The sequence below is a fragment of the Myxine glutinosa genome, chromosome 4, assembly GCF_964187855.1.
Source record: "Myxine glutinosa chromosome 4, kmMyxGlut1.1, whole genome shotgun sequence".
Lineage (NCBI taxonomy): Eukaryota > Metazoa > Chordata > Myxini > Myxiniformes > Myxinidae > Myxine > Myxine glutinosa.
In genome coordinates this window covers 181,514,511-181,532,849 of record NC_136264.1, presented here as the reverse complement: position 1 = coordinate 181,532,849, position 18,339 = coordinate 181,514,511, and the positions used below count along the sequence as shown (strand labels likewise).

Here is an 18,339-nt window from a genome sequence, read left to right as displayed (position 1 = left end):
TAATTAGATTTCAAGCAGGTGATTCTCCTTTACTTTGGAATTGAACTCACCTGTGCTGAATTGCAGGTGCCTGGAATATAAAAATCACTCATTCAATCTTGTTTGAATAGAGAAAAGGAGGCATTCTGCTGTTTTGTGTCACTGTGTGTACCGCAATGAGCATGGAGAAAAGAAAGGAAACCCAAGAATTGTCTGAGGAGATCAGACACAAGATTGTAGCCAAGCATGGACAATCTCAAGGCCACAAGTCCATCTCCAGAGACCTTGATGTTCCTCTGTCCACCGTACGCAATGTTATCAAAAAGTTTAAGGCCCATGGCACTGTAGCCAACCTCCATGAATGTGGCCACAAGAGAAAACTTGATCGAAGATTGCAGCGAAGGATTGTTCGAATGGTCAAGAAAGCACCTCGATCAACTGCCAAACAGATGCAAGCTGACCTTCAGACACAAGGTACGACAGTTTCAACTCGCACCATCCATCACCAACTCGATGAAAGGGGGTTCTATGGTAGGAGACCTAGGAGGACCCAACTGCTGAGAGAGAGACGTAAGAAAGCCCGAATGGAATTTGCCAAAACGCACCTGAACAAGCCAAAATCCTTCTGGGAGAATATCCTGTGGACAGATGAGAGCTTTTTGGTGAAGCACATCATCTCTATGTTTGCAGGAAAACAAAATGAAGCCTTCAAAGAAAAGAACACCTTCCCAACAGTCAAATATGGAGGAGGTTCAGTGATGTTTTGGGGTTGCTGTACTACCTCTGGCACTGAGTGCCTTGAATGTGTGCATGGCATCATGAAATCGGGAGATTACCAAGGCATTCTGGAGCGCAATGTTACCCAGTGTCAGAAAGCTGGGTCTCTGTCCTGCTGCAAGACCCATGATCTTTGACGATGACCCCCAACACACCTCAGAAAGCACCCAGGAATGGTTCAAGACAAAACGCTGGACTGTTTTGAAGTCCCCAGCAATGAGTCCAGATCTAAATCCCATTGAACACCTGTGGGGAGATCTGAAAACAGCAGTTGGGAGAAGGAACCCTTCAAATCTGGGAGAACTGGAGCAGTTTGCATAAGTGTGCCAAACTGCCAGTTGAGAGGTGTAGGAAGCTCAGTCATGGCTATAGGAAGTGCTTGACTGCAGTTATTTTGTCCAAAGTGCTACCAAATATTAAGTTTAAGGTGTCAATAATTTTGTCAATGCCATTTCTTTTTATTTTCTGATTTAAAAGGATATATTAAGGTTGTGTTATATTTAGTGAAATTAAGAATTGTGGAGACCAAATACTTTTGTCAATTTCAACTTATTTTTAGAGAAAACTGAGTTATATGAAAAAAGTGCAAGGATGCCCATATTTTTGGCCATGACTGTATGTTTCCATTGGACCCGTTTCCATTACATTGGACCAGTGTTGGTGGAGGGTTATTTATTTGATTAAACGTGTCTGTCTGTTTTTCCCTGTAAAAATCGCCTTGTTACTTTGAAATAAAAAAACATTTTTGGGTGCTTTTTCAAATGTCTGTACTTTTTGTGTTCTGCTGCTTCTTCTTTGTAGGACAATATTACAACCAGAGGTATCTCACCGTGAATACACATCAACACCACATTGTCTTGGAAAGGGTCGTCGATTACTTCTACCGACAAACTGGAAGCTTCTGGGAGTCTGCGGTTTTCATTGATTTATTAATTTAAATTTGAGTTGAAAGCTGTTTCGTTTTTCTGTGACCTTAGCCCTTTACGTAATAGTTATTTTACCAAACTTGCATTTATGAACATCACTACAAACAAAGTACAAACTGAAATAAGGGTTGATTGATTAAAAAAAAAAAAAGTTTTCGTCTCCTGCGTTGGACCAATGTTTTCCACTGCACTTCCTGGATTTCAAGGTTCTTTCATTGCCACAAAATGAAGCATATCCATCATGGTAATATTTGAGTATTGGACACAATCGTATTACCTGCAAAACTGCATGCTGTATAAAAGAGAAAGATACTCATATTCTGGTGTTCTGCCTAAAGGCAAGAGCAGTTTCTTGACGAGGGTTATTGGGTGGTTTGCCATTGCCTTCCCAGCAGCAGTTAGAACAGGAATTTGGCCATGGTGCTGGTGATGGCTCAACTACTCGTCATGAAGGGCACTGTGGGATCTTTGGCGTCCACCAACTACAATGCCATAGATAGGATGCCCGTTTGAGGGATGGCACACATATTGATGAATCACCCTGCCTACTAAAAGGACATATTTTATGCATCTTGATGCTTGTAAGAAACTTGACAAGTGTTGAATAATATTGAGTTTGTGAGCCTTCGTCTCCACTTCTTCGGTGTAAGGGGAGGTACAAAATTGGAGTTGTTTTATTCACATTCCAAACAAATTATAGTTATGTTCTCCATTCCATCTTTTGACTTTCTGTTACTAATTTGTGCCACTGAAGCATTGCTAAGAGAGTCTGTTTTTTCAGGTTGTTAAATATACAACGGATTATTGGGATTTTACTTTCACCTATAGATAGAGGCTTTTGCATCCGTGTAAATGTGCATCTCTTTTTTTTACTTTTGCATCCCTTTTTACTTTGGATATTTTTTGAAAACTGGATGGTATTCATCGAATACTTACTCTGCGCAGTCAACTTGGTGCGAGCCAACTCTTCTGTTTTTGAAAAAAAAAGAAGAAGATATCCTGTGATCCAATATGGCTGCCAGGTCATGTGAGCGATTACATCATAAATTTATATTGTCTAATGTAATCGTTGCATAGATCACACTCAATACATTTTAAACTGATCAGACTAAGCATTATCCCTGTCAAATTATGACATCATAATTATGACACCAATTACGTCATCGTTAACACCTATTCCCCATGCGGAGTTCTTTACAATGAGCCACGTTTCAATTTTTTCCATGGGGCGGTTTTGGAGATATAGAGGTGTAACGTTTTTCAGTTTTTTTCAAGATGGTGCCTGTACCATGTGACCTATTACATCATAATTATCATTAAAATATTCCACAGGAGGAGGCGCTCCTATGGTGAAAAATTCGTGTCAATCGGACCAAGAATTGCAGTGAAAAAAAAATTCATACTGATCGGATGAAATGTTATACTCGAATTATGACGTCGTAATTAAGGTACCGATGACATCGTTAACATATATTATTCCCCATTGGGAGAACTTGACAATGAGCAATTTTTCAATTTTTTTCCATGAGCAGTTTCAGAGATATGGAGGTGGTAAGTTTTTCCAAGATGGCGTCTGTACCATGTGACCTATGACGTCATAATTGTGAGGAAAAAAAAATTGTACATGCAGAGGCGCTCCTATGGTAAAATTTAGTGTCAATTGGACCAACGGTTGCCGAGAAAATGAATTTTAAAAATGCAGACATGTATGCCACATGGACACACGTACGTAACTGAATGCCTAACCCTGCTTTTCGCTTCACGGGTGCAGGGTAATAAAACAAACAAGTACAGATACATTCAAAGTGCACCACCCCCATGCCAAATAAATAAATAATATCCTCCAGCGCTGCATTGCCGAGGCGCCTTTGGCAGCACATGGAGACGGTATTGGGAGGGAGAAGTTTACAATAATTGATTGATTAATTGCGTAATTAAAATCAATGAATAATACTCATTAAATAATTTCTTAATCAATTGGCTCAAAGCACACTTCAAGCACCAGCGTTTCATCCGAAGCTGTAACTTTTTGAAAATTGATTAAACTAGGGCATGCCCGTACAAAATTATATCCCCCCCCTCTATTTACATGAAATGGTTTGGTCCATTCGCAAAGCCAAAGCGGACGGCTTGCGAGTACGGTGACAATTCCCCCCCTCTATTTACATGAAATGGTTTGGTCCAAAGCGAACGGCTTGCGAGTACGGTGACAATCCCCCCCCCTCTATTTACATGAAATGGTTTGGTCCAAAGCGAACGGCTTGCGAGTACGGTGACAATCCCCCCCCTCTATTTACATGCAATGGTTTGGTCCAAAGCGAACGGCTTGCGGAGTTTGGTAAAGAAATCGCCATAGCTCGGTAACTACTTCTCCGATTAATATGAAACCTTGAAAAGGCACATCCTCGGGTCCCCAGCAATATACCTGGCAAGTTTCAAGTATATCGGACCGGTAGTTGTCGAGAAACAGCGGTCGCATACAGACACACACACACACAGAGATTGCTGGAATTATAGATAGACTAGGGCATGCCCGTACTATATATAAGCTAGGACGTGCCCGTACGTGGGTGCCCGTTCCTTGCCAAAAAAAAAAAAAAAAAAAAATTTGTGTAGGGGTGTGTGTGTGTAAACATCCTAGGGCGTGCCCGTACGTGGGTGCAAAAAAACATGCGTGCAAACAACAACAACAAAAAAAAACTTTGAAACCACGTGGCAGTAACGACCACAGAACCCCCCCCTCTATTTACATGAATGGTTTGGTCCATTCGCAACGACCACAGAACCCCCCCCCCCTCTATTTACATGAAATGGTTTGGTCCAAAGCGAACGGCTTGCGGTGTTTGGTAAAGAAATCGCCATAGCTCGGTAACTACTTGTCCGATTAATTTCAAACCTTGAAAAGGCACATCCTCGGGTCCCCAGCAATATACCTGGCAAGTTTCAAGTATATCGGACCGGTAGTTGTCGAGAAACAGCGGGCACAGACAAACATACACACATACAAACACACATACACACATACACACAGAGATTAATGGAATTATAGATAGATAAGTCATTAATCGAAAAAAAACTGATTCATTGACAAATCAATAAACAAGAAGACGTCATGCGGAGCACGACACGAGCAAAATCCGCTCCCGCCACCCAATAATTTTTTTTTTTTTTTTTTTGTATACAGAGTCGAGGCTCGTGAAAGAGCTAGCATTTATCAAACAAACAAATCAAACAAACAAGTAAACAAAGTATATAAAAGTGGGAGCGGTCGACAAGATGGGGAGAGAAAGGGAGGAAGCGCACAAACATAACATTTGAGGGCAGGGACATCGGGAGATGTGTGGGAGGCAGAGGGCCTGGGGGGAGGATAGGTATAAAACGCAAGGACACCAAGGACTTCCAGGAAAGAAGACAAAAGTCACCTCAAAAAAGTGGATTTGGGGTGAAATTAGCGGGGGTAGAAAAGATCAAGGTTTTGGATTGGGGTGGATAAGAGATGGTGGTGAACAGCCGTTTTAAAGACCTGGAGGGAGGAGTGGGATTGAAGAGAGTGAGGGAGTTTGTTCCAGAGGCGGGAGAAAAGAGGAATGAAGGAGTGAGGGTGAGCAGAGAGTCTTGATTTCGGCAGTTTAACCATAAGAGGGTTGCAGGCAGATCTTGTGCGACCTGCAGGAATATTTGGGGGACAGCCCAGAGAGAGCTGGGGGGGGGGGGGGGCAAGGCCGGAGAGGAGTCGGTAGAAGACGGAAAGACCACCAACCTGCCTGCGGTGAGTAAGTGAAAGGCCCTCGGAGATAGCGTCATCACGGGAGATTCCAATGATTCTGAACGCTTTGGTTTCAACAGCGTGAAGACGAGCTAGGTGTGAGGCAGGAGCACCAGCCCAGAGGGGAGAGCAGTATTCCATTGAGTTGCGGATGAAAGCCTTGTATGTGGTGAGGAGCTCAGGTGTGCCAAGGAAGGACTTCGCACGACGCAGGATGCCCAGTCAGCGACTGGCTTTGGAGGCCAGCTTGGAAATGTGGTTTTCCCAGGAAAGATCATGGCAGATAGTGAGACCCAAAAGCTTGAGTGACAGAACTTCTTGGAGAGGATTATTCAGAAAGTAGATGGGAGGGTTGTCCAGTCGGTCGGTCTTTTCGGAGAGACATCGTAAGAGTGTGAGATTTGTCAAGATTGAAAGACATGTTCCACTTGTTTGCCCAGTCTGTGATTTTGTCCAGGTCTGCAGAGAGTGAGGAGGCTGCAGACTGCAGATCTGAGGGATGAGGAATAGAGCAGCAAAGAGTGGAGTCATCAGCAAAGAGATAGAGAGGATTTTCAAGAGTCAGAGAGATCATTGATGAAGACCAGAAAAAGCACAGGGCCTAGAACTCTGCCTTGGGGAACTCCAGCCTGAACAGGAAGAGGAGATGAGAGAAACCCATTCAGGGCCACACGTTGACTACGACGAGAGAGGAAGTCCGCCAGCCATGCGTGGAGATTTCCATGGATACCAAAGGAGGAGAGTTTGGTGAGCAGAGCGGGGTGCCAGACCGTATCGAAGGCACGTGATATGTCGAGGGAGACAGCTCTGATTTCCTGTTTGGCATTGAGGACCTCCATCTATTGTTGACACAGCAGAAGCAGCATGTCCAGAGTAGAGTGACCTGGTCTGAAACCAAATTAATGATCAGAGATCAAGCCATTGGAGAAGAGGAAAGATTTCATATCCGAAGCAATGATGGATTCCATGACTTTGCTGATAATTGGGAGAAGGCTGATTGGTCTGTCGTTGCTGGGATCTGTTTTTGCACCTTTTTTGTGCAAAGCGGTGATGTTGGCTGATTTCTAAGCAGGTGGCTGTTGACCTTGAGCAAAAGAGAGGTGAAGAGAACAGAGAGAGGGAGTGAAAGAGCGGAAGAACAGGATTTTAGGACCCATTGATACAGCAAATTGTCCATTTCATCAAGATTAAAATTGTCAATCTTGATCAAAGATTTGACAATCATCAAGATTTCAAGATTGACAATCATTTCATCAAGATTGATAATCTTGATGAAACGCTCTCCGGCCTTGCCCCCCCCCCCCCCCCCCCCCAGCTCTCTCTGGGCTCTGTCCCCCAAATATTCCTGCAGGTTGCACAAGATCTGCCTGCAACCCTCTTATGGTTAAACTGCCAAAATCAAGACTCTCTGCTCACCTTCACTCCTTCATTCCTCTTTTCTCCCGCCTCTGGAACAAACTCCCTCACTCTCTTCAATCCCACTCCTCCCTCCAGGTCTTTAAAACAGCTGTTCACCACCATCCCCCATCCAAAACCTTGATTTTTTCTACCCCTGCTAATTCACCCCATATCCACTTTTGTGAAATACCAACTTCTTTCCTGGAAGTCCTTGCAGTGTCCATGTGTTTTATTCTTCTCCCACCTCTCCCCAAGCCATCTCCCTCCCACAGATCTCCCGATGTCCCTGCTCTCAAATGTTGTGTTTGTGTGCTTCCCCCTCTCTCCCCATCTTGTCTACCGCTCCCCTTATTATATGTTTTATGTGTCGGTTTGATTTTTTTTTGTGTGATTAATTTTAGCTCTTTCACGAGCCTCGATGTTGTATACAATAGAAAAAAAAATTTAAAAAAATCAATAAATCAACATATCATTTATAGCCACATCACTTGGTCATTGTCATGTCCAAATATCAGCTTTCTAACTCAAAAGATGCCTGCGATATTGCCCAGATGAGAAAGGAAATAAATAAGTACTTAATTAATCGATAATAATTAAGTAATTAATGAAATTATTAATCAAAAAACAAAAAATACCGTTTTGCCAAAGGACTTGCTCTCACTATTGTGCCAAAACTTCAGCATCCTAGCTCAAAGGATGGCTGAGAAATCTCCCGGACAAACAAACAAGATGTCACGATACTTGCAAAATCCACCCCCCACTTCCCCCCGAAAAAAGGTTGCAATTGATCCAGCAAATTGTCCATTTCATCAAGATCAACATTGACGATCGTGATCAAACCTCGGGTCAATAGGATGAAAATTGATATTGGAAGTTTGACTTTGAGTTGACCTTTTGACCTCAAAAATAGTTGGTTTCCCAATTTAGTGACTCAATATGCAAATGCTGTTCAATTTTCAAGTCAATCGGATTAAAAATGGCGATTTTAGAAATTTGACCTCCAGATGACCTCAACATCAATAGGCTCTTTGAATCAATTGAAAATTCTCAATTGTGATGACCTCTACAGCTTGGTGAAGTTTCGGGAAGATCAGTTGAAAATTGTGACCTGTAGGCAACTGACATACAGACAAACAAACAAACAAACTGAAACAGACAGACAGAATTAAAAATCGCTCATAGAGCAACACTTGGCAAAAGAGAACAAAGCAGAATGGCACTCAGTAGAGCATCCTTTTGACCTCACAAATAATTGGTGGTTGAATTCAGTTGGCTGATATGAAAATCATTTGAGATCTCGCGAGATCTTGCCGGCGAGGTCATGTTTTTTCGAAGCTGTCCACGCTCTCCACGCTATCGAAGTTTAGTAATTGTTCATATTTGTATTTTTGTCGAAACTGTATTTATCTTAAGGTGTGTGTACCTACAGTGTGTCCCAAGGAAGATTTATCGATGTTAATCTTTCGTACCTGTATAAAAAAATCGTCGGTTATTTCGTGCCGCATTTGTTGCGGCCTAGTACTTTGTTTCCTACCTTGAGGCTTTGTTTTTCTCTCAGCGGTCGATTGTGGTCCTTTTACTTTCGTTCTCTCAGTTCTTCCCAGTCTTTTCACCCCATTCTTCCTTGTTTAATATCTCAACTTAAAAACATAAATAAATAACATTTCCTTCTTTGTTCTTATTCGTTGTTCTTATTTGTTTATTCGTTGTTCTTATTCGTTCGTTCATTCTTCGACCACATGTTTCACCCCCATTTCCCCAGATAGTTTTCACTGTTTAATTTTAAAATGTTTAAACTTTCCCCTGAAGTGCTGTATTCTGTCATGTATTATAACACTTTTTTCTTATTCTTCTTTAAAAGGTTGCTTTCGACTTTCTCACCAAATCTATTCGTTTCAAAAAAAAATTCCACCTCTTACAGTTCCTCCTTCCTACATTCCCTAAACTCACCTGCATTCCACCCCTCCTCCAGCATTCTCAAACGTATCTCTGACTCGAAGGTCACAAGAAACTCATTTTGCAATAAATGTTCGTTTCCCATTAATCGTCCAACACTTTCTAAAATCCAAACTCACCCCTCCCCTCCTAATCTTCCCCATCTTCCATCCCTTTCAAATCCCCCCCCCTTGCCCCTTCCCTCCGAAACTCCCCCATAACCCCTCTACTCGTAAACTCCCCCCTCTCCCCTCCCATCCTAAACTCCCTCCTCACCCCTCCCCTCCTAAACTGCCTACTCACCCCTCCCCATCTAAACTCCCTCCTCACCACTCCCCTCCTAAACTTCCCCCTCGCACCTCCCCTCCTAAACTCCCCCCTCACCCCTCCCCTCCTAAACTCCCTCCTCACCCCTCCCCTCCTAAACTTCCCCCTCGCACCTCCCCTCCTAGACTCCCCTTCGCGCCTCCCCTCCTAAACTCACCCCTCCCCTCCAAATCTCCCCCATCTTCCATCCCTTTCAAATCCCCCCCCCCTTGCCCCTTCCCTCCGAAACTCCCCCATAACCCCTCTACTCGTAAACTCCCCCCTCTCCCCTCCCATCCTAAACTCCCTCCTCACCCCTCCCCTCCTAAACTCCCTACTCACCCCTCCCCTCCTAAACTCCCTCCTCACCCCTCCCCTCCTAAACTTCTCCCTCGCACCTCCCCTCCTAAACTCCCCCCTCACGCCTCCCCTCCTAAACTCCCCCCTCACTGCTCCCCTCCCAAACTCCCCCCTCACCGCTCCCCTCCCAAACTCCCCCCTCACCCCTCCCCTTCAAATCCCCCCATTCTCCTTTTTTCTCCAATTCCAACCCTCTCATACCCCTCCTCCTCAAAGTGTCCTCCCCACCTCTTCTCCCTTCCGACTCTCACCTCCATCTCCCCCAACCTTCTTCCTCACTTTTCCCCTCCTCTAACAACACCTCATTGTGCCTCACCCAATCACCATCAAACCTTTTGTCTGCCCCAGTGCCCCATCCTTCCCTTTCTCCTAGCTATTCTGAAATCTCTGACACACTTTCAACAGCTCTTCCTCCTCTTCCACATCTTACCCTTCCCCTCCTCCCCCTGTTCTGTATCCGATGCTCCCCCTTCCTCTCCACTAACGGTATGGACCTCAAACATCCAGAGCCTTCGCTTCATTAACGGTATGGACCTCAAACATCCGGGGCCTTCGCTCAAACTTGACTGATCTCTCCATACAGGTTGTTTCTGACAAACCAGACTTGATCTGCTCAACAGAAACTTTCTTCCTTCATGATGTCTCTGATTCCTTAATATCTCTCCCAGTTTACTCCCTCCTCCGGTATGATAGACCTGAGCCTCATCCTGGAGGTGGAGTTGCTATCTTTATCAAAAACTCTCTTTCTCACTCTCCCTGCACTGCCCTGTCCCAACCTCACCCCCAGGAGTACCTCTGGCTATGGCTTCCCCTTCGCTCCCACCTTTTGCTCATTTGTGTGTTGTACGTCCACCAAACAGTGATGACTCCATGTACATCTCGCTGTCTGATAATATGGACCAACTTCTATCTACTCATCCCAACTCTCTCTTCCTCATATGTGGTGATATCAATTGTCACCATGCCAGTTGGCTGGGTGTGGGTACCTCTCTCACCAGCCATGGCTCTTCAGCAAAGGACTTCTGCGACTCATTGGGATTGACACAATCTGTCAATTTCCCGACCCGGATCTCAGTCAACGGAGAAACTTCTCTTCTAGACTTGGTTATGACGAACTTCTCTGTAAATGTCTGCTGCTCTTCTTCTGCTCCAATCGGTTCATCTGACCACATGCTCATTAAAGTGGACATCTCTCTGGCCATTCTCAGAGAGCCTCCTCAGCACCGACCAGTCTGGCATTTCACTCAGGCTGACTGGCACGGTCTTCAAGCAGCCTTCAATCATCTGGACTGGTCTCCCATCTCTCCTGCCTCTGACATCAACTCTTTCTGGGAATTCTTCCAAAGTAAACTGCTCTCTCTCATGCACAGATTTATCCCATCTCGTCTTCAGTTGTCATACCCTTCATCCTGTACATGGTACACTGAATCTTGTGGTGAGGCAGTTGCCATGAAGCAACTTGCCTTCACCTCATGGAAGGCGAATCCAACTGAAGGAAACCTCAGTTCCTTTCACAAAGCTTGGAACAAGTGTGTGTCTACCCTCAGGAGAGCCAGGAAACAATATCTCTCCACTCTTAAGACTGAACTCTCAAACCTGTCTCCATCCTCCAAATATTGGTGGCGTCTGGTCAAATCTGCCTCTGGTGTTTGTTCCCCTTCCATCCCCTCCCTTACCTCAAACGGCTACACACCTGACTCCGCACATGAAAAAGCTGAATGCCTCAACTCTGTGTTTGCCTGAAAATCTTGTGTCCCAAACCCGTCCCTCTCTGTACCCACCATACCCAGTCATAGCCAGCTGCTCCTGGACTCTGTGTCCTTCTCTCCTGGCAAGGTGGAGAAGTTTCTGTCAACCCTCGACTCTGATTCTGCAATTGGACCAGACGGCATCAGCCCACGGGTCCTAAAATCCTGCTCTGCCACTCTATCTCCCCCTTTCTCTGTTCTCTTCACCCTCTCTTTTGCTCAAGGTCATCTGCCATCAGCTTGGAAATCAGCCAACATTACCGCTTTGCACAAAAAATGTGCAAAAACAGATCTTTGCAATTACAGACCAATCAGCCTTCTCCCAATTATCAGCAAAGTCATGGAATCCATCATTGCTTCGGATATCAAATCTTTCCTCTTCTCCAATGGCTTGATCTCTGATCAATTTGGATTCAGACCAGGTCACTCTACTCTGGACATGCTGCTTATGCTGTCTCAACAATGGATGGAGGTCCTCAATGCCAAACAGGAAATTAGAGGTGTCTTCCTTGACATATCATGTGCATTAGATACGGTCTGGCACCCAGCTCTGCTCACCAAACTCTCCTATGGTATCCATGGAAATCTCCACGCATGGCTTGCGGACTTCCTCTCTGGTCGTAGTCAACGTGTGGCTCTGAATGGGTTTCTCTCATCTCCCCTTCCTGTTCAGGCTGGAGTTCCTCAAGGCAGTGTTCTGGTCCCTGTGCTTTTTCCTTACTTCATCAATGATCTCTCTGACTCTTGAAAATCCTCTATCTCCTTGCTGATGACTCCACACTCTGCTGCTCCATTTCTCATATCTCATATCTCAGATCGGCAGTCTGCAGTCTCTTCACTCTCTGCAGACCTGGACAAAATCACAGACTGGTCAAACAAGTGAACATGTCTTTCAATCCTGACAAATCTCACACTCTTACTATGTCTCTCTGAAAATACCATCTGGACAACCCTCCCATCTACTTTCTGAACAATCCTCTCCAAGAAGTTCTGTCACTCAAGCTCTTGCAGGCCTGGGGATTTCAGATCTCATCGGTAACCGTTTTTCGGTTCCGTGATTTAAGTTTATGGGAACCGATGGGAAACGTACTTTCGGTTCCGTGTTTTTACTATCGAGCAAATTTCCCCCCAAGCCTTCTCCCTCCCACAGATCTTCTGTTGACTCTGTTCTCTGCTGTTGTACTTGTGTGCTTCCCTCGCCCTCCCCATCTTGTCTTCCGCTCCCTTTTTTGTATGTTTTGTGTGTCTGTGATATAAAATAAAATAAAACCTTTGTCGGCCCAGAGTCCTTGTGCTGAGTGAGTTGATTACATCATGTATTGCTATTGTAACAGAATGAGTATTTTTCCCAGTGATATAAATTTTTACAAATATTCAATGAGTGGACATGACTCGGTTTATGCACACAAAATTGTTCTCCAACACCTTGTAACTCCTCATCCGCTGCCGTGCCGATACGTGCCTGTTGTTTTGCCATTTGACACGACTTAGATTTTCACCACGTTGGGATTTGTGCCCAGACTTTGAGGAATGTTACATTCCATTCACGTTTGGCGTAACTTGAGTTTATTGCTTTGAGAGCATTGGGGAATGATGGTACCATCACATGTATTGTTCATTTGATGCAAGTGATATTTTCATTGTATCTTTAAGAGTGTTATTATTGTGCATGTGAGAGTCCTTAATACAATTACTTGTTTTGTTATACAACTGCATTGGTGTGGTTTTACCATGGTTTATTAGAACACTCAAAATAACAAATCTTTCTGCCGCGTTCTCTCTCGAGACTCTGAGGTACACCGTAACCGGGGGTGGGGAGGTAATACATAACAACATGACAGAGTAACAATGTCCTGCAGAGGAAGCGAATGGGAAATAATCAACGTATGTATAAGATATTGTTGCGGTTGTGCCATAAAGGCAGACCCTCTGTAGTCAATTGCACGACAACATGTAGCCTGCATTAGTCAGTTATGTCTTATTGAATGTAAAGATTAGCCCTTTCTCATTGTGTAGTATTAAAGACCAAATATGCGTTGAGTTAGGCAGGATGTCAAGCCTTCGTGGCTGGGAGAAGCCATTACTAATGTGCAGGAAGGTGTGGCCAGAAGCACAGGCCCACGTGACCAGTGAGGAGGCGGGAACACCTCGCCATGATGCTACAAGCCTCAGCCAATGGGAGGCTCTGGAACATTTTGAAGGGCGTGGGCAGGTCTGATAATAATAGCCCACGTGGAGTGCATTATCATTCTCTCTTGGCTTTGGATTTTCGCTGCGCACAGGACGACCACGTGTTCTGTTCTCTCTTTGCCTCGTGGACGACACGATTCTCTTTGCCTGGGATTTTGCCACGTGGACGACACCCTGCTCTGGACTTTCTTGTTTTAGCTCCACCAGACGACACGTGTTTTGACTTTTGTTCTTCGTCGACACCCATCGCTTCTGCGCCGATCTTTTGCGCCATCCAGCTGACCTGAAAGCGCTGGCCTTTCGACATGACTCACCTGAGCTGAAGTTGTCTGCCACCTGTACTGAATTTACCTCATCCAGGCTGCACGTCACGATCGAATTGCAAACTGCGCACACTAGACCACGTGGCCAATAGCGAGGAATCCCAGCATGTACATCGGTACGCCCTTAACCAGTGTCATTTTTCCCTGTGTGTGTGTGTTTGTGTGTGTGTGTGTGTGTGTGTGTGTCAGAGTGTGAAGGTGCCACGTCGGGGTTATTATTAGGTAATAATTGATAAGCTGAATCTTCGTCTCTGTTTCTCTGTGCCTTCAAAATAAAAGGCTGTACATTTTGTTGTTTACTTTCCAACCTGTTCGGGACGTCTTTTCTCCATTGGCCTAGCATCATCCAGGACCGCATTTGGCTAGACTCAGGTCCATAAATCTCGTGGGGGTAACGCCGCTTTCCACACCCTGCAAATCCGCAAGGCACACAATTGAATAAGGTGTGTGAAAGTGAGGGTTCGATCGTGCGGTTCTTCGGCACACGCGTGCACCTTGATCCGTGCACCTTGAAGGTATTCGTGATTCTCCGGTATTAACCGAGGGGAATCATGCAACAAAAATTGTTGTGCAAGAAGGGGGTTTTGAACCCGGCCCCCGCAACAAATTGTTGTTAAGGAGTGGGATAATTTGACCCTACCGCAACAATATCAATGAGTGCAAGAACATTCAATGGGCAGCCCTCCACTGCTCCTCAGCTCATTGAGGTTGAAGGTTGTTGTGAATTGGGTCAGTTGACCTCAGCGATCATGTGTTATTTATCTGCCGGTGAGTGTCAAGAGCTTTCCCCGCACTGTCCCCAGATGATAGGCTGAGTATTACCATAACCATATTTATTTCCTTTTTGTGCCTCCGCACCCGAAGGTGGCCAGAGGATTATGTTTTCGGGTTGTCTGTCCATCCGTCCATACGGGCTAAACCTTGTTTTTTCAACAACAAAATGTCTGATTAAGACAAGACTTTCAGGTAGGAGCGACACATGTAGAATGGTTATATTATAATTGTGATGTCATAGGTCACGTGGTATGACAACCATCTTGGATTAAATGCAAATGATTAAAAATACATTTTTGGGAAACCGCTGAATCGAAAAATGGGAAACTTGGCACATTGTCAAGAACACCCAATGGGGAACAAAAGCATGATAATGATGACATCATCGGTGAAGTGGTATACCAGCCATAAATGTTTTAATTGAATGTCTTCCACTAAAAATCTGATGAAAAAAATGTATGACCCATTTGTATCGAGTTATTACATTTATGACATCATAGGTCACATGTCTCGAAACTTTACGTGCATCATCGACTCGGCATGGCAATTAAAAGTTGATCACAAAAACGTCATCGGTCACATGGTGTGGCAGCCATATTGGATTGAAAGAAAATATTAAATAATTACATCTCGGAAACCGTTTACCCTATCGATGCAAAACTTTACAAACGCAATCTAACACCATTACTGCATATAGTTTGAAAATGATATCATAGGTCATGTGGTTTGGCAGCCATCTTAGATAGAAAAATAAACCTTATCCAATCAACACGAAACTTCAAAAATGAGATTACTGAATCGCGAAAACAAATGTGATCACGAAACCAAGCTTCAGGGATTTAAATCAAACTTGTTTATTTTTAGGACAGTCAACGAGGGTATCTACCCGTTGTCACAGGCAGGGAATACACAGGCATATTGGTGACGCAGTCGCATTTCTCTAGTTTGTATATGCATTGTTAAGGCTCATGGAATAGCTCGTTAAATGTTAAACTGAAGTTTGTTTGCCTGACGCATAGTTTTGAGGTTATGGTTCCGTGGTTTACTATAGGTAGAAGACCTTTGTCACGATGAGGGTGAGAAACACAAGAGGTGCATCAAAGAACTTGCCCTGCAGCATATGATGATACAGTGCAGCATATCTCTGGCTTTCTCAAGCCAAGTCAGCCCAAGCAGGCTTTCTGCAAGGTCTGTTCCCGGCACGGCTTTTGAAGAATGAGCACAGTGGATATGTCACCTGCAGGATGCTGTCTGCTTCCTTAGCATCAGGCCCAGATCTTTAGTGAAGATAGTGAACTGTGAAAAATAATTGGCACTGGTAATCTGAGGGTTAGATGCAAATTTAAGGGTGAATTTTGTGTGTCCATGGTGGACACTGCACAGTGGCACCATTATTGATCAAGGTGTTGGAGGCTGGGATAAAAATTGATAGGGTTGCAGGACACAGCCTCAACTGGCTACGGGGTGCCGGTGCCGATATTTGTGGCGCGGGATTGTGGTGATGTATTTGGGTCGTCTGGAGGTCAACGTGGTGCTGTGCATGTCCGAGGTGTGTGGACCATGTCTTCTGGATGGGTCTCTTGGTGGAGCATGGCAGTCTGCTAGACCTTGGCATGGTCAAGTGTCAGTGGGCACTGGGGGCTGCAGCTGTGTGGACTGGGGGATGTGGGAGGTGCAGGGGACGTGATAAGGATGCTACGCACTGCGACCGTTCCCCCCCAGGTCCAAGGTTTTGGGAATGGTAGATTTGGCAGCAGGTGCTCACCACATTAGCCAGCTGGGGCTAGAGCAGCCGTGTTCCTCAAAGGGGGGCCGAAGGATGGATGGTGGGTCGCACCCTTATGGACACTCATGGGCCATGTTGGCGTTTCGGCTGCTCAACCTGTCCCGATGGTCCTTGCACTGTAGAGGTGTGGAGCTGTCGTAGCCAAATGTAGTAGTGTAGTAAAGGTCACTGGGGGGAGGCGGATCCACATACTTGCCAGTACAGTGGTATAAAAGCTCAATTTGGTGAATTTGATCGGTCCCATGGGATAAATTGTGGGATCCTGTAGGGTGAATGGCACTCTTGGGCCCGACCAACCTGAAACTGCCTGCACATCAAGGTGAGGTAAGTGACTTTGAGGTGTACTCTTTCAGCCCCTACCATGTTGCTTGAACGGAACCTCCCCGCTGCCTAGTAGAAATGCACACACATGTGTTTTGACATCTATGCCATGGTCCTGCAGGGGGGTGAAATACGTGCTTTATAATGGTTTTGATGGTGACTGAAATGTGTTTGAATGGTTATGGGTTTGTGTTGAATGAATGTGGGCGAAATCTACCGAGCCATGTCACTCACCTGTAACACCAGGACAGGGCTCGTGGAAATTTAGGGCGCATTGGGATGGCCCCGCAGGTAACGTTGAGTCTTGTGGCATCCACCAGGGGACGCGGTCTGTCGGATGGGGATGTACAAAATACGTTCTTAAATTTTTGAGGGTTAAGTTTTGTGGTTAAGGTAGGTTTGTGTGTTGTTTTTTTTTTCTTCCTCCCCAGGAGTTAGGAACGAGGAGTTCAATAATTGTGTAAATATTTGAAATGTACATGGTTGCTTAACGGGGTAGAATGGTAAGGAGAATAGGTAATAGCTTTGGCTCACTTCCCACAGCCCTCCTGATTTATTTCATAGGTTAATCAAGTGTGAATCGGTAAGTGGTAAGACTGGAATGGTAGCGCCTTCAATGAACCTTGCGGGGCTACGGTTCTGGGGGTCGGGAGGGGGGGGGGGGGGGTTGTGTTATGTCGGCGAGGTAGAGATACTTTAGACCAGGTATATTTGTGTAGGTAACATGCTCCGACTGTCGTGAAGAAGAAGAACCACCACCAAGTAATAAGTAGCGGCCCTGTTTAGCCCGGATGTTGGATTAAGGTGTATCTTCATGCCCATTACGAGGAATGGGGCATGTTAACTACTTAGGGATTATATTAACTACTACCTTGTTAGTCAAACCTCTATGATCTATCCTTTGTCCTTTATGGCACCGCACCATAGACACTAGTTAGAATTGCCATTAAACTACACTAAATAACAATAAAAACCAACCGGAAGCTAGGCATCAAGCACGAGGGCTGACAACCCTGACTTGGCAGGAACACAGTGGACAGGCAGGCTGAGAGCCACGGCAGGCTGAGAGCCACGCCCAGAAGGACAGTGATTGGGTGGGAGTTGACCAACGGAAAGGCCAGGGTAGGAAGAGACTCGCTGATTGGTGAAGGAAGGACAAGGAGGAAGCAGCGCGTTGATTGGCAAGGTTTGCCCGATGATGTCAGAAGCGGCCTGCATGGGGATTGGTGGAGAGATGAGCATGCAGTGGTGGCCCGCGGGCATTGGTGGAGAGGCACAGATGACGTCATGACGGTCAATAAAATATATCTCGGACTGACATTCTCTCTCTTGCCTTCTCTTCTCGTGCCTTTTGCCCCTCACGCCTTCCTCTGCCCTCGACTCTCCTCTTGGTTCTGGACTTTGGTGGAAGATGGCTGTGCGGGGACGAAGGGCTCCAGGAAGCGATCGGACCGACCGTGTTCAGAGACGCCTTCGGAGACGTACAGAGGGAGCAGGAAGAGCCGCAGCCCGAGAACTGCGGTTCTCCGTGTGTGGACAAGTGTACGAGCGCTGCAGCACGAAAGGGTGCAACGAAGCTTGGTTTCCGCCAACGCGCGCGGCTATATATATATATATATATATATATATATATATATATATATATATATATATATATACACATATATATATGTATATCCATGTAGTGTGTCCCAACACCTTAGCCCTCCCCCCCCTGCCCAGCCCAACGTAGGAGAGGTAGGGAGAAACC

General features: G+C 45.3%; 1 protein-coding gene across 1 annotated transcript in view; it reads left to right on the top strand.

The window, feature by feature from the left end:
- Positions 1–2,304, top strand: part of SLC2A13 (solute carrier family 2 member 13) — a 59,123-nt gene extending 56,819 nt beyond the window's left edge. Inside the window, exon 11 of the mRNA XM_068114067.2 lies at positions 1,558–2,304. Within this exon, the coding sequence (XP_067970168.1) occupies positions 1,558–1,590 (33 nt within the window). The 3' untranslated portion in view covers positions 1,591–2,304. The remainder of the gene's footprint in view (positions 1–1,557) is intronic.
- Positions 2,305–18,339: the final 16,035 nt, after the last annotated feature.